The sequence below is a fragment of the Neolamprologus brichardi genome, chromosome 11, assembly GCF_056152115.1.
Source record: "Neolamprologus brichardi isolate AB-2024 chromosome 11, ASM5615211v1, whole genome shotgun sequence".
Classification (NCBI taxonomy): domain Eukaryota; kingdom Metazoa; phylum Chordata; class Actinopteri; order Cichliformes; family Cichlidae; genus Neolamprologus; species Neolamprologus brichardi.
Genome location: NC_142114.1, coordinates 17,750,148 through 17,770,328, shown reverse-complemented (window position 1 = coordinate 17,770,328; position 20,181 = coordinate 17,750,148). Strand labels below are relative to the sequence as shown.

The 20,181-nt window shown below is 42.0% G+C and overlaps 1 protein-coding gene across 1 annotated transcript in view; it reads right to left on the bottom strand.

Moving 5' to 3' along the window:
• The window catches only part of ephb6 (eph receptor B6), a 43,800-nt gene that overhangs the window by 2,921 nt on the left and 20,698 nt on the right, over positions 1 to 20,181 (bottom strand). The window contains exons 4-18 of the mRNA XM_087848250.1: positions 19,971 to 20,140; positions 19,588 to 19,883; positions 8,349 to 8,504; positions 7,677 to 7,948; positions 7,243 to 7,324; positions 6,440 to 6,564; positions 5,259 to 5,421; positions 3,580 to 3,694; positions 3,437 to 3,492; positions 3,070 to 3,186; positions 2,729 to 2,976; positions 2,418 to 2,636; positions 2,179 to 2,328; positions 913 to 1,097; positions 643 to 801 (exon numbers count right to left, since the gene is read on the bottom strand). Coding sequence (XP_087704376.1) covers positions 643 to 801; positions 913 to 1,097; positions 2,179 to 2,328; positions 2,418 to 2,636; positions 2,729 to 2,976; positions 3,070 to 3,186; positions 3,437 to 3,492; positions 3,580 to 3,694; positions 5,259 to 5,421; positions 6,440 to 6,564; positions 7,243 to 7,324; positions 7,677 to 7,948; positions 8,349 to 8,504; positions 19,588 to 19,883; positions 19,971 to 20,140 — 2,513 coding nt within the window. The remainder of the gene's footprint in view (positions 1 to 642; positions 802 to 912; positions 1,098 to 2,178; positions 2,329 to 2,417; positions 2,637 to 2,728; positions 2,977 to 3,069; positions 3,187 to 3,436; positions 3,493 to 3,579; positions 3,695 to 5,258; positions 5,422 to 6,439; positions 6,565 to 7,242; positions 7,325 to 7,676; positions 7,949 to 8,348; positions 8,505 to 19,587; positions 19,884 to 19,970; positions 20,141 to 20,181) is intronic.

Here is a 20,181-nt window from a genome sequence, read left to right as displayed (position 1 = left end):
ATTTTCTTATTATTCTAATTTCATTTCCCTCTGTCTGTTTCTCACTCTGTTTTTGGGACTGGTGTCCCTCCGCCTGCACAGCTTCTCCACAGCTAGTGCTACAGCTGCCTCCTGTGTCTATGAAGGCTCATTACTGCTTGTTGCTGGTACATTACTACTGTTGACGGCGCAGCAGCATTTGCCCTGACAGCTAACATGTTGCTCAATTTGACATTTCCTGTATCTATTTCTAGCTTCTCTTTCTTTGTCTCTCTTAGCTTTCAGCGCCACCTTTTCAGCTCTTCTTTCACACTAAACTCTGTTCAATAAGGTGTGTAAGAGCACAGCAAAGATTGGGGAGGGTCCAGTTGCATAAAGAGATTTGATAGGGCAATACAGTAATGAAAATGAACAAAAAGGCTGCCAGTGCTTCTGGCACTGTCTAAAAGTGTGTCAGCCCACTGGGCTCTTTACCACTATGCGACAACTTGACTTGAGGTTTCAGTGGATACCAGGTGGCTGGTGTGCTTGATAATACTCATGACATAGCTAAAATTAAATTAATGACTGATCTAATTAAATCTTAAGTCAAGAAGCCAGCTTTAAAAATGTTTGATATATTTTTCTGTATTTTTAGGTTTGTAACTATCCATGCATACTCACTCCATCGTAAGCTTGCTGACTCTGTCTAATGTGTCCAGGTGCGCTCGATCAAACTCATTCTGATACCTCTCCATCCTCAGCGCTTTCAGCCAATCACTGACCGTCACCACTGACGATAAGTCTGTGGGAGTGGGGCTGAGCAGCGGCTGGGAGCAGCTTCTGTAAATGTCAAAAATGAGAGCACGAGAATCCATAACTGCAGCAGATTGTACATCACCTGCTGCCTCGGATATGCTTTGCAGGAGCGTTTGCCAGGAGCTGGCGTCTCACCGAGTTGGCTCAGCTTTGAGGGACGCGGGGTGCCTGATGAGTCGATCCAGAGAAGACAGGACTGAGTCGAAACCTGGTCGGTCTGCCCGGTCGGCCTGCCAGCACTGAAGCATTAGAGAGTGGAGGGCAGGGGGGCAGTTGTGGGGGGCCGGGAGACGGTACTGATCTGCTACTGCCTTCATCACCTGCAGACACAAAGAGGAAGGCATCAGACAGAAGTAGGGCAGATGGAGTCTTGTGTAATTAGCCTCCATGAAAGGTCACAGATCACTCAGAGCTTTCAAGAATGACTAAGAGAAAATTATGCGAATTTCATCAGTTTGGCATTTTGTCACCGTTTAAATATGCCTGTTGTGTAACAGGAGGAGGGGGAGGGAAGTACATTTAAGTACTGGAGGGCCACATTTGTGTAATAATACGTTTATTCCTCTAGATTACTGAAATATTGTACATAATGAAGGCTGTTTTAACAGCTTAAGCATTTAAAATATGATTTACACAGCATAAATTCATCTTTATTTTGCAGATACGGTATTTTCTGCATCTGTCAGCGTCGGTAGCGATTTTATTTTATTGGTACTTTATTGCTACATGATGCACTGAATGCAAAATTTAGGAGATTTTTTGTTAAAAACTTCACATTGGCTGAGAGAGACAGATAATAATGCCTAATCCATGAGCTTGGCAAAACGTTAATTTGGGCTAAAGAAGGACTTCATTAGATCACTGTGATCCCTTTTATGGACTTCATGAGCACCTCATTCTTATGAATGATATGAATGCTATAGCTCAGGAACAGCAGGAAGGAATATTTATGGTGCAAATATCCGTTTGTACTCGAAGATGACTTCACTTTGATGATCACTTTGATGTCATGTTTTTGGATGTATCTTAAGAACTTATATGCAAAATATGAAAAAAAATCCCAAAGGTCAAAGGTCAGCTTCACTTTGACATCATAATGTTAAATACACTTTTCTGTCTATTATTTAAAACATGAGCAGAGGGCACCTTTAGTCCAATACTGAATTGCTGTTGTTGATATGTAATTTCTTGAACACTTTATTAAATGATGTATTATAAGACTTTTAAAAAACTCAGATGTAAATTGCCACCTGACAAGTTAGTGGAAGAACACAACAGCAAAGCAGTAATTCTAGTTATCTGTATATTGTTACACCATAATAAAGATAAGTGCACTATAGCAAGGGTTTTTTGCACATTTGCTTCTTTAACAATTCAGGAAACATTTTTCTTCATACTCACCTCTTGATTGCTCATGTCCCAGTACGGACGCTCTCCGTAGGACATAACTTCCCACATCAGTATCCCAAAGCTCCAGACATCACTAGCTGAGCTGAACTTGCGATGCTGAAATGCTTCAGGTGCCGTCCATCTCACAGGAATCTTACTGCCCTGATAGATGAAAACAGAACAAAAACATATACAGTCACTCAGTGATGACGGAAACCAAGCTAAAAGGCGCTCCTTCCCTTCTAACCTACCAGTGAGGCAGTGTATGTTGGTATGTTGTGGTCCAAGCCCCTCATAAGCCTGGAGAGGCCAAAATCAGATACTTTACAGACCAGGTTGGAGTTGACCAACACGTTCCTGGCCGCCAGGTCTCGGTGAACAAAGTTTCTCTCAGAGAGGTAACGCATCCCTGCTCCAACTCCCCTGAGCATCCCGACAAGCTGGAGGACACTGAACTGACCTTCGTTCTCCTGAAGAAATTAAGAGACACGATGGAGAAAAAAAAGTCTCCAGTGTGGTGTAACATGTGCAGGAATTCCTGACAGTGCGTTGTTTTTCTCACCCTGAGGAAGGCATCCAGGGGCCCGTTCTCCATGAACTCAGTGATGATCCTCTCTGGAGGGGTACGGGTGATAACACCCTCTAGTTTCAGCACATTGGGGTGGTCAAACTGTCCCAGGACTCCTGCTTCACTGAGAAACATCCCCTTCTCTCTGTCTGATGCCCCCCAGCGCAGAGTCTTCACTGCTACCAGCACTTCCCTGCGACCCAGCGGATGGTAACGACCACGAGAAACCTCGCCAAATTGGGCTGTAATGGAATAAACACGGAGGAGATTACACTGTGCTGCAGCCAGCACGTAACTACAGCAAGATTTAAAAGAAAGGAGACCATGAAACGTACCTGCACCAATCACCTCCTCGATCTTGAGGTGAGTTGGGTCGATCTCACGGGCAAATTCTTTGACGGCCTCGCTGGGGTCCTCATAAGTGGATGGGTCAACGTAATACTTAACTCCACCTGGGAACAAGAAATCTTCTTTTGAAAAACTGATTCAGAACTTTTAGTCCTTTACTTTAGACATGTAATCCCAAAAACAAGGTAAAAATTATCTTTTATAATGCAAAGCTGATGAGCTTTACTTTACACACAGATAGCATTTTTTTGTATTATTCATTTAATAATAAAAATATAGAGCAGCTTTATTTTTTTCCTATAAAATAACAATGAATCCCAAAATAAATAATTCATTTTATTATATTTCACTCACCTCTGTTACTGATGTACCTCTGGAGTCGGTCACTGTATGGACTCTCCCTCCTCTTACTGCCATGTAAAAGCAGTCAAAAACTGTAATACCAGATTAAAACATACATGCATTCATCTGTTACGGCATTTATACCACCAACCAACCTGCGAAACACCACCACAACCACAATGGCTGCCACGACAAGGAGAAACGCGGCCCCACCCATGACTGAGCCCACCAGCAGAGGAAGCCGGGTCTGGATTTGCTGTGAATGCTCCTCTGCGGGAGAGAAAATGAAACACCTTCAGCTATCAAGTTCAAATGTGCTTTTATTGGATATACAGACCACTTTATCTTTAGTTACAGCGATATATGTTCTATTTGAAAGTTTGATATTGATGTTAATACTGAGGCAGAGATGTTTTCTTAGTATTAAAAATGACAAAATAACTACAGAGAGATGTTTGCTGTGTTCATACCGAGGTGTTTAACCTCCTAATTTTTGAATTCAGGTGTTTTCAATCCTATTCCCACAGGTGCAGCCATGCAGCCTGTTTTTAGAAACATCTGTAAAAGCATAGGTCATTCTAAATGCCGCACTGAGGTCGAGCGTGGGACTGTTGCAATAACTTATTCCTCCTAGTTATTCCACAATCAACGGTAAGTTGTATTATTGCGACGTGAACACGCTCAGGAACCACAGCAGCTCAGGCAGGAAGTGGCAGACCATGTTAAGTTATAGCACAAGGTCACTGAGACGCACCTTTCTGCTGATTCAATAACTGCTGAGTTTCAAACCTCTGATGTTAACATCAACACAGAAACTGGTTCACGGTGTGGGTTTCCATGGCCAAGCAGCTGCTGCAGGTGAAATCTGTAGGTGGCCCAGGACGTGTATCCATATAGTGTAACTTTGGTCTTGTGGGTTTTTGAGGTTGAATTCTTTCTTTTTCAGGTGTTCAGAGTTTTGTTATGTCTTTTTTATTTTTGAGGATTTTTGGAGCCTTTAGTTCTTGTTTTAATTTAGTCTGTTTTAGAGTTTAGAAGTGTTCCTTCAATAGTTCCTGTCTCAACGTCCTGTGTCTGCTCTCTTTAGCTCCGGTTTCTAACTTACTGTTTTATTTTGGCAGTCATTTCTCTCCTGCGCTTTGATTATTTCCCCTCCTGTCTCACTGTCTTTGATTATTATCACCTTTAATTTTGTTACCCTGGTGTGTCCACTTTTTCTAATTATATCACATCTAGTCGCTGATAGCTGGTTTTGTGCTTCTGGTTTGCAACACAGTCTTCTCATTTCTACATGATTAAGTTTACATTGAGCAAAATAAAGTGCACTGAAAATGATTCACAGTTTATTCTTTGTTCCCTAGTTTCTCTAATTGCTATCCTGAATTTATCATGCTATCCTGACATCTTCCTCTGGTCTTACTCTTACTATTTTTTATGTGAATGGTAAGGCCTTATATTAACCGCTAAGCTTTGTATTACATATAGTAATGCAACTTCACTGAGATGAATGTAACTGCAGTTACAGTAATTGAAAGCTGCCCCAGCTTTTGTCTGTTTTTCCTTTGTAAATGCTTGTTTTTGTACTAAGTACAGTTGTGCACACCCACACTCAAACAACAGCATGTGCATTTATTTTAATGCTTATGCCAATATGATCTTTTGACAGTTTTCTATAATCCTTTCAAATCAGTTCAATTCAGTTGTATTTATATAGCATCAAATCACAACAACAGTTGCCTCAACATGCGTTCTATTGTAAGGGACAGACCCTACAATAATAGAATATATACTTTTTTCTTAAACTATAATAAAAATAAATGACTGTGTGCATTACCTAGAGGTAGCGTCGTGAAGTAGATGGTGTTGCTGTAGGGCCCGTAGCCTCGCTCATTTCGAGCTCTGATCTGGAAGGCATAGATGGAGCCGGGAATCAGAGACTTGACGGTCACTGTGTTAGTCTCACTGTACACAGTCAATGCGCTGTCCACGTCTGAACCCTGACAAACAGAGAGGAATGACGTTAAGGGTCTGTTGTTTGGGCTCAGTTTGTTTTGTGTACAATCACGGCCAGTATGTTCAGTAAATGATGTCTTTGTGTGTATTTACATCTAGCGAACACTTAAACGACTGTTGATTTGTTGTTTGAATGCCATACTGCGTTATGGTGGAAAAAATGGTTCCATTATAAAACATCTTGTTGCCTGCGCAGGCTGGCCATTGTGAACATGAGTTGATGTTCTTCTTGTAGTTTCTAGCAAATTTTTGCACATTATAATTTGTCAGTTAAACAAAGAAATCTAAATAATTCTGGTAATACTGGAAGAGTAAGACAGGCTGCAGTCAAAACAGCAAGATCATGCTCACTGCTGTGACAACAGGCCAGCTCACTAATAAAGAATACACCACATGTCGGGTAGGTAGAGAGAAGCTTGTAGTCATGGTGAAAGTCAAGAGGCTCATAAAAGCTCACCATCCAGTACAAGATGGTCTTCTGCTACAGATTTGATGTGTATTCCGAGATGCTCTCTGCATACCAAGGTTATAACAGGTGGTTATTTGGGATGATGTTACTTTCCAATCAGCATCAAGGAGTTTGACTATTCTCCTTTGACTTCTGGGATCAGCCAGACATTTCCACCCAAAAACCTGATATTTTCTCTTTTTTGAACCACTCTCTTTAATTTCTAAAAACCATGTCACGTTCAAAGTCACTGAATTCACCTTTCTTCCTCATCCTGATGCTCAGTTTGAATTTCAGCTGGTTATCTTGACCATGTCTACACACCTAAATGTGCTGAGCTTCACGTAATTGGCTGATTAGATATTTGTGTTAAAAACATATGGCAAAACCAGTCCATAGAGTTGATATTGCATCTGTCTCATCACAACCATTTCGTAACCAAATAACTTGGTTTTGTGAGAGAGGTTGTGACGTCCCCTCACAACCAGCTGCTATCAAACTGAGAAACTAATGTTGAAACCTTCTGCCTGTATGTGTGACTTCACTGAACATACCTTGTCATAGTATCTGAGCTGATACTCCAGGATGTCTCCATTAGGCCTGTCTGGCTGAGGCCACGACAGAGTGATGGAGTCCGGGGCACGGCTCAGCTGGTGCATCATAGGAACGGTACTGGGAACTGTGGGTGACAAGAGACGTTAAAACAGGAGAGCTGTTAGTTCACAAGTGACAGTGCCCACATGAGGGCAGTGTTACAAAACATGTAGACAGAATTCAGTTGAGCGTAAAAGTGAAGTAGGAGTTTTTATGGTGCACCAGTCAGGATCTAGTTTCACTCAGTGAGCTGGGAGCAGTTAAAGGGAACTTTCTGGTATTCCATTCATTTGATCAATAAGCTCTGAGAGCACTCACAGGAAGATTTTAGATAATGTGGGCTCATTGAACCTCCTAGCCAGTCTTGATCGGTTTCATGGAAAATTGTATAATGGTGTACTTGGTGTGCACAATACCCCATTCTCCTCTCCTTTGCCCACTCATCTGCTTTCATCTTTCTTTCTCTCCGTCTCTTTGTCTTCCCATCTCTCATTTGTCCCTTTCTTCCTCCACAGTGACCATAATGGGATCTGACAGGATTTTGTAACCTCGAGCAACCTCCCGTTCAGAGAGCAGGAGCAGAAAACATGGAGCAAAGAGACCGAAAGAGAGGGGAGGAGGAGGGGGGGAGAAAACTGACACACACACACACACACACACACACACACACACCACACACACACACAATCTACGCAAACATCATCATCAGAGCGTCTCTTCCTCTTTCATCTCATCTTTTTCATCGTCTCCGTCCTGTTCTCACCTGACTGGCTCGTAGTGAAATTGATGCTTGAGTATCGAACTGGGAAAGGACTCAAAGCTGACACTTCATTCATGGCTTGCACCTGTCAATACCAAGAACACACAGATGTGAATTTCAAAGCCTTTTTCCCCCCATTTATATTTATGACACGCTTCAACGTTTGAGAAACAAAGACAGACACGTGCAGCGTCCACTATGACAGGTCAACAAACGCCAGGAAATGGGGAAATATCTGTCCATTATGAATAAGGAATAAGCGATGCTTTAGTCAAGGTATGCCGAACTAAATAATAAATGTTGGTGTGTATTCACTGATGCGGCACTTATGATAAAATAATAGACCACAGTGGATTCATCTCATCTGTGGGTCCAGGAAGTGCTTCAAACTTTGAGTGAGATAAGACAAAGAAGAATCTTCCGTTTTTCCACAGCACCTGTATGAGATACGTGACCCTGGTCAGCAGGTTGTTGAGGGTGACCTTGGTTTGTTTCAGGTTGGTCTGGGAGGGGCTGAAGGTGACGCCCTCCCCACACCAAGAGCACAAAGCCGAGTTGGTGAAGGTCGGTGACGGACAGATGCGACACACCACCCCGTACCACACCTCACTTCGGCCTCCCATGTCCACCGGAGGGCGCCACCTCAAGGAAACCCCACCATCGCCGCTCTCATACTCCCAGGTCAGAGAGACAGGAGCAGACGGAGGAGCTGTGGAGAAAGCAAAGATGGGGAAAATGGGAGGAGTTTGACATACATAATGCAAGCGGTGGACTCTAAGATGGAAGCATCTGGTAAAATGTTTAAGATATGAAAGAACCTGCAGGCTGGCAAAGACATTTATGCAATGAAAAGTAATGGAAAGAACTTTATAAAATAGTTTGATGGTGAGGCAATTTCGTATGAACGAGCGAAGGAAAGTTTCATGCTTAACAGGTTTTTCTGTTGGTGCAATTTAAAGATTAAAATAGTCTTTAAAAGCAAAGGGATTTTGTTCCACTGACTGTATCTCGGTTCTCACAGTCTGAGCAAATGACAAATGACTCCAATGAGGCCCCTTGAACGCCTCGCAGAGGAGCCAGGCGTAAACAAACAAACAGACAAAGCTCACTTGTGCAGGCAGAAGAGTTGGCATCGCTGGCGGCCCGGTAAAAGCCGCTGCGACATTCACACACACTCGATCCCTCATGGCTGGTTCGGCTGTTGGATGGGCACACAGTGCAGGGAATAGAGCCTGAAATAGACTTAAAGTAGCCCACAGGACAGGCTGTAAGGAGACATGAAGACAGAAGAGGGGTTGTGTTTTATTAACAGCTTGCGGTCATATAAATAAAGTGATCACTGCTCCATTAGCGGTGTTCACTGCTATGAGTTTGCAGGTTTAAACTATGAAATGCTGCAGCTGCTGTTAAAGAAACAAGCTTAAATTTGGGCTCAGATGCACATACCACTATTTTTTTTTAATATGGTCAGAAAATAACACACTGATAACATTCAAGCCAGCTCAGAATAGCCAGCACTTGGATTTGTCGCTGAAATACATTAATAAAAGTGCTAAAATCAGTTCAGCTGACCAAATATCTTTTGCGCTCAGACTAGCCTCTTCTGGACCTTTCAGTGATATCACACCGTCTTCCTCAAAGCTCAGTTGTCAGTGCACTGTTGAAGTAGATAATGGAAAGTAATCTGCATTCATTCAAAGCGAAAACTTGGGAAGACCTCAGCAAGCGGACCTTCGGTTAAGATTGCTTTGTCAACTCTGATTGCAAGGTGCAGCTAATATTCACAGGTTTACTGAAAGTGCACGTGTACATCATGTGCGACGTAGTTTAAATTGAACATCTGGCATTATTCAGACAATTCAGCCCAGATTTTGTTTTATGTAAGGTCTTTGCGATCTGTATTATGTGCAGCTCAGAAGTCACGAATTTTAAAAAAAAACCAAACAAAAAAACACTCGTACTTAATCCCTTTTTATTGTCCCGCTCACTTTGTCCAGAACAAAATCAAACTGCAGTAACTGGTTTGGGGTTAAGCATCAATTTCAGCTTGGGTTGTGGTTCCCGTTGGTTCAAAAGTTCATCTGAAAGGCAGCGGTCTCTTGTTTGTTGTTGGCTTAACTCGGCACTATCATTTACTTTTGTTTATAGAGGAAGTGGCCAGCAAACCGACAGTCACATACACACACACAGAGACACACACGAAAGGTCATAGTGAGCATTTTGAAGGTGGAGGTTGACTTATTTACCTCATCTGCACCACTCTCCTCCTGGACAATAAGCAATATGAGGATATTACTTACAGAAGCGTTAGTTTACTTCAGCATAAAGACTGTAAACAGGAGGAGACGGTTTAGCCACAGTCTCATGTGGTAAAAGCAATTAATGATAAATATTTATACACACCATAATTAGGAGTTCGAGTGTGTTGATTTGTGAGCTGTAGGGCTGCTGTAGTGCAGATTTGTCTCACTTTGGACAGAATTAGATTGTTTTTTTCTCCTTTTGCAGTATTTATGCTAACCTGGCCTAACCGACTGCTTATATGATTTGCATTTATCGTACAAAGAGCAGCAGTGGTGTCAGTCCTTCCAGCAAGTAAGAGTAGAAAATATTTTCCCCAAGTGTTAAAACACTCCTTTAACGTTTTTTAACTTGTCTAACTTGTCTGAGTTAATATCGCAACTCAAGTGTGGAAGATCGTTCTTGACCTACCTAACAATAATCTCTGTAATCCCTTCATGGCAACAGTTTCTGTCTGATGACGGTGGTCTCTTTCAGCAGAGTAATGCACCCAGTATTTGAGGAATATGTAAAGGAGTTCAAGGTGCTGTGTAGCCTGTGTCAGTGTGACAGATTCACTTTCATCCTACAGAACTTCAAGGATCTGATGCTAACGTCTGGTGCCTGATACCACACGACACCTTCAGAAGTCTCGTGAAGCCCACGCCTCGATGGGTCAGAGCTATTTCAGCAGCACGAGGGAGGCCAACACAATATTAGGATTGTGATTCTAAAGCAGAACTGTGAAAAGATATTTATTAAGTACTAAACAATCCTTCTACAGTACTGTGCCTTATATAAGCCTTGAGCCACTCCTAATTTCTTTATATTTTCTTAAAAACAAGCCAGATTTTGCTGTAATTTCTGCAAAGTTATCTTGAGCATTAGTTCTCTTTCAAGGTTTTTCTTTGCATGCTGGTTGTTGTTTTTTTTTCACTCCAGTCCTTGTACATACCAAGCCATTTTTAGAGGATTTTTTTTTTTGCTTATTAAGCCACTTAACACCGACCTATGAATCAAGTACAAAAAGGCACCGAAGTCAAGGGAATGACCAGTGTTGTGTCTACACATAAGAGATAATTTCACAAAGAATCTATTTTAAATTGTATCTTTAGGCAATTTGCTAATCCTGGCCTGTCACAAAAGCATAATTCTTTTCCCGTTTCTTTAGACAAATCTTTAAAAATGGCAAAGAAAGCACAATTTGTTGGATTAAATAAAGTAGAGCTGCATGGTGTGCGATGTGTCCTCAAAACGTTTGAGTAAACTGGAAAAATAGATGACAAAGTAAGAAGTGACAGGTCTAAAAAACTATCTACAGCAGATAAACAGTAGCTGAAAGTCCTCAAGAAATACATAATGAAGAACTGACACAGGATCTGAGAGATGAATCTGACCCCTGTGATAGAAACAAATTGAAGAATAGAACAAAAATGGTCTCAGTAAAGGGGTGGGTGTTAAGGCCTAATTGCACAAGAACTGAAATTAAGATCAGTGCTAACAGGTCTTATGGAGTGATGAATCAAAATTTGCGATTTTTGGTTCAAATTATCAACATGGATCAAGAGACAGGTACAACAATGAGTGTCTGCAGCCATCTTTAAAACGAGGTGGAGGCTCTGTCATGGTCAAAATTAATGGCATTATGAACACAGAAAAATATGATACACCATGCAAAATGACCTAGTAAGTGTTTCACTGGCAATGACAATGATCCCAAACAGACTAACACTGTGCAGTAAAAGCATACCTGCATAGAAAAATACACAATGTAATGCTATCAGTCGTGGATTGGCCTCTACATTGACCTTAACATTATTGAAGCACTGTGAGATCATCTTGACAGAGAACAGAACAAAAAGGCAGCCAACATCCAAAGAAGAGCTTTGAATGTCCTTCATGAAGCCCAGAGAACGATTCCTGAAGACTACTTAAAGAAATTACAAGAAAACTTTCCTAAGAGAGTTTAGGCTGTGTGGTCATACCAATTATTAACTTTCAATGCTTACTTGTTAGAATTGTACAAGCTCTCTTGTTCCCTTATATAACAAATTTCCGTGCATGTTTGGACACATTTCAATAAATCGCTGCACGCATTTCTCATTCTCCAAGCAAAATATAAAGAAACAAGGGTTTTCTCAAGACTTTAGCACATTACCGTAACAGGACCACTGCATTCCTAGGCAAATATTTCCCTATTAAAACATTTTATTGGCCTTTTTTTAATAAAAAGACCTACTGTCCTCATATGTATCCAGGAATCATGTGCAGGAATTCATAATCCATTGGAACTGTCAAATCAAGTCACATTCAAGCATAAATTGATTATTTACCTCGCTCTTTCTCTCTCATACGCACACTAACACACACACACAAACACACGCACGCACGCACGCACGCACGCACGCACGCACACAAACAAATACCATTTGAACCTGCAGGCTGTGTTATATGACGGAAAAATCTGTGAAATCTGCCAGTTGTTAATGTCAACTGACCGCTGAGGTCAAGGTGACTGACACATGACTTCATGCTGCTGCCAGCCTCAGCCTCGAGTGCTCGTACTTATGAGGATTTTGAGTCCACAGCCTCCAGGTTGGTCTGCTGCCATTTTTACACTGCGAGTGTGTGTGGGCATGTGAGTGCCATTAAAGGAGTGTCGGCTAAAGGTTGCATCGTTCAAAATGTGCTCCCTTTGTCTGAAAGCTAAATGTAGAGTATGTGCGTATCCTCAGACAGACAACCTCTTGTATTGTTGAGTGCAAATGGCACACTAAAAACAAAAAAACATGAGCCAGCAGTTTCATATGTTTTTGGAGCCTTACAGTACCCTCGGATTTGGAGAATGAGAGCGAGGGCATCAGTGGGAGCAAACCCCTGACCTCGTTTATATAACCTTGTCAAGAATGCGTAGCATGTCTTAAACTTGACGTGCTGAAAGAGCGCACGGATGCATTTATGCATGCTTGGCGCTGGTGCAGCAGTGTGGGAGGGGAAGATAAGAAGGCACAAAGTGGAAAAAAAAGTGGAGAATAAACAGATAAAAGGCTTCCTGTGTTCTCACTTGTCTCTGAGAGCGCACCTTGCTTTCAAACAGGTGTGAAGTGAGAAAAAGGAAGGGGGACTAAAATAATGCGAAGACAACAAAGAGAGAGACCAAACTGGGGAAGAAGTGAACATGGAGATGGATGGACTGAGACAGCTGTAGGATGAACAGCAGGATTATGTATATAAGCCTGAGATGATGGGTGACAATGAGGAAATTGAAAGTGGAAAGCAGCAGGAGGGCGACAACAGAGGAATAGAGAGGAATATAACTTCCTCCATCTTTTATGTCCCAGATGCACATTAGCAGACGTGTTCTCCTACAGCTCTGACATGAAACATGACTTTGCTACAAAGCCTCTCATCACCAGCGTTATGAGCTCCCTCAACCCCCTCCTCCTCCTCCTTTCCCTCCCCCTCCTCTCCCGCAGCCGCCCGATTTGAGCAGCCAATGAGCGTGCAGAGCCCTCTGCCCTCTTGCTTGATCTGCATCCCTCTCTCAGTCACCCACCCAGCAATAAAACAGAAAGCGTACCACCACCATTATAAGCTCAGTCACAGATGCCTTTACATTACACGTGTGCAAAAGTGCACACAGCAAAGTCCCAGCGAGCCCTGCCAACAAAACAAACGAGCGTCTCTGGCAATGACAGACATAAATATCGCTCGTTTGTTGAGGTGACTCAAATGCAAACTGAAAAGATTACACGATTAAGCATCAGAAAATTAATCTCCGACTACACACACTTTGATAATTTATTTGTTTTTCATCTTTTCGAACCAAAGGTAAGAATTTTCTGCTTAAGTACAGTTAAAACTTTGTGCTTTTGATAGATGGAAATAAGCAATTAGTATTTTGAAAATGGACTGTTTGCAAACAAACGATAGACGAGCTGAAAATGTGAATACCGATGTGCTTACAGCTTCACCCTAACTTTACACAAAGAAAAAACTGAGAGGTCTTATTTTTAAATATATAATACCTTTAAGTCTTGCTTCAAAAATCCCTGCCATGTTTTTATCATAATCCAGTGGATTACTAAATGAAGGGCAATGAAATGAAAAGGAGTGATGGGAAGAAGGCAGTGTGTGAAGGTACTGCATATAAACAGGAGCCAACTTTTATCTGTCAGGTTTTTCTTAATTTGCGGGTCATTTTAAAACAGCAAACCGCTCTGAAAGCAGTCAGGGATGAGATTAAGGTCATAAGGTCAGTTTGTGGCATCATTTATGAAACGAACTCACAACAAACATGACTGGGTGTGTTATTCCTGTGCTATTGCCACAGTGCATTGATGTTTACATGCATGCGTGTATGTATTTACTGATAGACGGACGGGCGGGCGTATGGGGATAGGGATTAATTTGACAAAGGCTGCATGGAAAGAGAATGAGATTAGGCAAGAAGGATGACTGAAAACTGCATTTTTTTTCTAAAGAGATAAAGAGAAAAACACAAGCAGAAATAAGAAAGCCACGAGCTGAGTAATTTGATGTTAACATTGTACGTTGGTATGTAGATCACTGACCCAATTTCTGTCTTTTTTCCCTCTTCCTCTCCCTCTTTCATGCACTCATTCCCTCTTTTGGCTCCCAGCATAATCTCTCTCTGTTTCTCTCTCTCTCTCTCTCTCTCGCTCAGACACACAACAAACGCACACACACAAACACACAACAGTCACAGATGCGACCACACAACAGACTACATTTGGTAATTTAGTGTATCCTGAAAACAAGACACACACTGAATATTGTCTCTCTTCCTGGTAAGCTCCAGCAGCACTCTACCACACGTGAAAGCAAAATAATCCTTTGTTGGATTTTCACCGCTGATGCAGCGACAAAGAAAATGATTTGAAGACTCCCTCTTACATATTTTGACAAATTACTGCATTAGGCAAATCCTACATGTTCACAGAAGGATACAGGATTCACCGTCGCTCCCATGGTGAACATCGTGCAGTTTAACGAGGCAACCCTGTAACCTGCAAACTCTTCGTCGAGCTGATGTAAACTGATTCAAAAGACAACAGTGTGCACTAAAATGGATCTTACATAATGCAAATTACCCTAATTGTAGGTGGAGCTGTTGGAGCTGTTGGAGCTGTTGGAGCTGTGATATTTACCTAAGACCTTCACACATTAAATTTTCAGCGTGCTGACGTCTTGTTTCCTCTTCCCTGGGCCTTCATCTGCCCCTGTAAGATTTGAGCTCTCAGCCTAATAATCACGACAGCTCAGCACCGTTTCTGACTTAACAGGGATCATTTTAATTCTTTCAAAACATTTCTTTTAGTTATTACTATCCACATTTAGCAATTTGCAGTCATGTTTCTGTCTCTTCTGCTCTGTTTTTGCTGTTTTTTTTAACCATTTCCCAGGAGGCCTTTTCTGGGCCTTTTAGCTGCTAAATGCTCCAATAGGTTTGCCAGACTGCCCCTAAGTGTGTCTACATGCCTGTTTGGTGCCGAGCAGAAAGTGTACAGTGGCTTTTTTACTGAAAAAGGAGACGTGGCAATGAACTGAACTCTGAAATTTGCTGTGATAAAGTTTCATAAAGCTGGAGGATGTGCGGATTCACGTGAGAGTTTTTGAGAGCCCAGCATCCCCATTTCACATGAATGTTTAAAAATTGTAATAATGAGAATTTCTCCACCAAACTGCCCTGTGAAATATAATGAACACCATCGTAAAGCAGAGTTTTGACTCATGTAGCGATTGATTTGATATGATGTGTATGTGTTCAAGCTGATTTATCACCGCCGCATGTCAACACTCCACAGCCCAGTCGATACAGTACGTCATTGATCATTTCACTCAACTGCGTTTCTCTCAGTACTTGACCTTTACTAATAGACTGGAAAGTCAATTGAATTCCAGCGCTGCTGATGAGTAGGCTTACTGACGGCTTGATGAAGAAGTGGACACAACTGCAACTGGGAAAATGTAGTCGGTATATTCTATGAGACGATTATCTACTTTGTTATTTGGTGAAGAGTGTCTGTTTGGGACTAAAGCAGACTCAAAATAATGTCACACTTGCACTCGTACGTCCTCCCCTGGCCAAATGTTCTTGTTTAACACCACAACCTGCCTCGGGGTAGTTGGTGGATGTGTCTGTGCTGAGAGTAAGGGCTCTGGGCAAAAAATCAGGACAAACTGACATGTTGAATATTTCAGGACGTAGTCTCACGCCACATAAAATATCAACATGGCTTCAAGTAAGCTCAAAGCTCTATCTGAGCATCCGCCACAATAATCTTTGTCCTAAACCATCAACAGTCGCTTAAGGGGACTCAAGCAGAAGGCGTGTATCTGAGGATGATGCACATCCAGCAGGGACCAACTCAAGCTGCCTCAAACTACAGAACTGTTTCATGTTTGGCTGAACAGGTGTAACTGTGGCTTATGCTCGGTCATGTTTCTGCCTGTCCTCTCTACGTCTCTGTCTCCCTTGTGGGATGCAAATGTCAAAGGAGAAAAACGTCCTGATGCCGCCTGGCAGAAAAATAAAATAACAGCAGACAGCTGCTGCGTGACGTCTGCCTCTGTTCTTATCGTTTTATAAAAGACTCCAGATGAGTTTTTATCCTGAACTGACTTCTGACTATTTTAGTGATCATATAGAACTTGAGTGTTCTTGTAGACTTACTTGTGATAAACAAGCTCATAAATAATCAAGGGATTATCTTTTAATGTTTGTCTGCCAAAGGGCCGGCTGTGTTTTTCTAAGTGTCTGATTTTTCAGTTGGATTCTCAATTTATCATCGGTCCAAATGTCGGAGTGTTGTTTTGGTGAGCCTGAAAAAACAGAATAATCAAGCATCATGCCCGCAGTAAACCGACTGAACTATGATGCCTGTGGTGAGTGTCTCTCACCAGGGATTTATTTTAAACCCATAGCAATGACAAATGGTTTCACAATAGATCTGACTTTGGGAGAACATCACAAGATGCAGCTCTTATTAATAACAAATAAACCTACTTTTTCAGTCAGTTTCTCACTAAGAGATGTGATTAAAAATGTATGTAACTGGCTCTATAACAAAGAGAAAACCTTATGCGACTAAAAGTTATGGTTGCCATCTCCTTCAAAGTCTCCTTCTGACCACTTAAACATATGCATCTGTGACTCTGCCACAGATCTTCACAGTCAAACTGACCTGACCTTCTTTTGAAGGATCATCACCAGGAATGAGAGATCCAGTTATAAACAGAGACTTTTAGAAAAAGCTGCAGTCTGCAGCGCAAAGAAAGCACATCAGGACTGAAATCAACCAAGACCATTACTCATCATCTGCCCTATTCAAAGAATGTGGCTCCCTACAACCCCTTCCCCTTTTCCCACAATGAAATTTGACTTGAAGTGCTTTTTTTGACACAGTGGTCGAGATCCAGTGTGTGATGCGATTGCACAACTGCAAGTGGCCAGAACAGGTCTTCCAATCAAAACATATTTTGCTGCACAAGATTACGACCTTGAAGCAGATAGCAGGCATATATTTTTTATAGTTTCTGCCTACAGGCCCAGCCTCTAACCTTTTTGATTGCACCTCATATGAGTGACTAGTGGCACTGCACAAAACTATATCTGTACCCAAAAAAACTTTTAAAGGAGTTTTAAAAACTATTCTTTCGTTTTCTTTTGTCCTCTCATTTGAAAAAAATACCCACTATGTAGTCAGGTGTGCACAAATATTTTAGCAATCCATTTAATAGTTTTATCAAATCTTTCAAAAAATGGACATCCATGAAGCCATGCACTTCAAAATGCATATGGACCACACTTAAGAAACTTACATCCTTGCCATATTAATCTGGTTTTGCAAATAAAGGAATGCATAATCTTGCCTTGAATCTAAAAATAAAAAGCTATTAGTGCTGCATGTAGTTAAAGGCAATCATTTAACACCGATCGTAATTTTCCCATGAGACTGAGAGGTGGGATCTGATCATCTCCTATGTGCCCCTAAAAATTATGTCTTGCTTGAGGCGACAAGCCTGAGTGTGTGGTTGTCACGTGGATTTCCAACAGCATTCATTTACATTGTAGGAGTTTAAATAGCAAGTGTAATGCAAATTTTTGTGAAAGTTAAAATGAAATGCATTTAATGAAATGCATGGGCATATTAGTTAAGACTGGACACTTGAAGGCAGTGGAAATTAGTGTCAGTCAACTTCTTAAAGTGCTTTTTCCCTGTATTTAAAGTGCCAGCAGCATTAAAAAAAACATACAGCTTCAAACCAATAATTCAGTGCAGCACAGCTGATAATTTGCTCACTTTGCATTACTATTAAATAGCCTTGATGTTTAATTTAAACAAGAACAAAATGTACAAGTTGTTGGAGTTAATGAAGTTCATGCTCCAGTTTCCAAAGAGAACAAGGATCAGCTACTGTTAATAATCGTTGACGGCTGCGTTGGCAGTTAACCATCTGCCTCTTTTCTCGACGTTCCCAGGGAGGCAGAGAGGACAACAATGCAATGATGCCAATCCACATCATTAGTCAGTGAAGTGACCAACAAAACATAATCATTAAAAAAAGAAAGGAAAGAAAGAAAGCCGCAACGTGTTTGATCATTCAGAGACAGTCACTGGAAAAGTCTTTGCTCCGGCGGCCGAGCAGCTTCGAGGAGTGATTTGTCAGTAGATATCAATCAAACAGAGACAAACGCAAGTGGCAGGTCGGGTGCAGATGTAAAGCAAAAAGAGCATGAACACATTTCACAGCTGACTTGGCAGGATTGGAGGATTAATTGCGCTGCCATTAGTTAGACTTGAGGAATTACAGTCGTTGAAATTCCTGTGAGAATACAGTTTTTTGACTGTAATCCTCAGACGTATGTGGACGGGGTGAGCATCGGCGTCCCGGCGAGATACGCTTGTGTGTACTCACACATTCGCACAAAGACAGTCGCACAGCCCTGCCGTCACGCCCTCGGTACTTTTTTGCCTGCTCAGTTCTTTAAAGTCATTAACTTGCATCCTCCTATCTTTCATTCTCCTTCCACGTCTCCCTATTTTCCCTCCACTCTCTCTCTCCCCCTGCGGTTTCTGTCACTTGTTCACAGACGAGTGGCCATTACATCGCTATGACCTAAATGTGTCACAGCCCTCTCTCCATGACTCTCTCCCTCCTCTTGCTCTCTCCCTGCATCCCTTCGTGTCCGTCTGGACATCTATCAAATTTTTCCCCACTTCTTGCCCCTACTATTTACACCCACTTTCAAAAGCGCAACACTTTTTGACCAGTTTTGCAAATGCTGACCTCAGTATTATCGGTCTGCCTCTCCACTGAAAGTCACTGGAACAGTAAACAGTCAATATAGTACCTCTGATTTAACAGTTTCTCTGTATTTGTCCTTAAAAGTCCTGATGCAGTTGTTAAATCCCTCCAGATCCATTGCTTGGATTGTCTCGTCCTTCTTCATCTCATCTTATCCTGACCTGACCAGTCTGCCCTCATCTCCTTCTGGTCTCTACATCAAGCACAGCGGAGGATCAGGGTGACAGCAGCTCCATTCAGTATTGATCCAGATGCTTATCTCAACAAATATCACAAAAAAAGAAAGAAAAAGAAAGGAGAGCTGGCAGGAAATCAAGCCTGGAGCTTAAGTTTTATACGGCGACAATTTTTGCTCTTTGCATCTATCATTACCTCTAAAACTCACAAATTAATGCTCAGGTTGTTTAGAACCAAAGCATTGCAACAGCAGTTTGTGGGTTTATCAGATGTTTCGAGCAAGATTTTTTCTTCACCAGCCACAGTGACCTCCTGGAGTCCTGCCAGGCAGCCAGCTTTGAATAAGCGCATTACCCGAAACACCACACGATTACTTTAATAGATCATTCAACCATTCAAGCAACTAAGAGAATATATGAAAAAATAAAAGAATATCTGCGATTTTGACCTTTCTTAAAATCTGTCTCTCACAGCTCTGTGACATTTATAAAAGCATATGTCAAAGAAGCATTGATTTCTTTAGTGTCCGTCAACCTGAACAGTGTCCACCGGACTCACCCAGACAGGCAGATCCATTGAGGTTCGGCTCATAACCTTCATCACAGACGCATCCACCGACGGGCACCATCCACTCTCCTTCAGCATTGCAGTGCATGCGAGGGGGCGTGTCTCCTTGTGCTTTACTGTGAGGGACACACGTCCCAGTCACAGGCACTAAAGCAGTTGGCTCGGCACCCGAGGGAGTCGGTGGATACGAAGCTAGGTAGAGGCTCGTGGCTGGACAGCGGCGGTAGAAGATAGACACCCCCATGAGGGAAACGCAAGCTCCGCTGTCGACGATGGCCAAGACAAATCTAAGAAGAAGGGGGTCAGAGAGCATTCATAAGGTTTAGTGATGCTTTTAAATCATGAGAAACAAAGTGTCGTACAGAAACAATTACCCTTTGCGTGTGAGGGGGGCAAAGCTGCGTGTCTTAATGTTGATACGGCTGTATCTGTTGGGCTGATACTGGTGAGGTGAGCTGGGCTCCACCTTGGAAAAACTCTTATCGGCTGCGATGGTGTCAATCTTTACCCAGCCCTCCCTGGTCTCCCTCTCCCCGCTCGATGGCTGGAGAAAACACAAATTAGACAGGAGACCAAGAAAAAAGT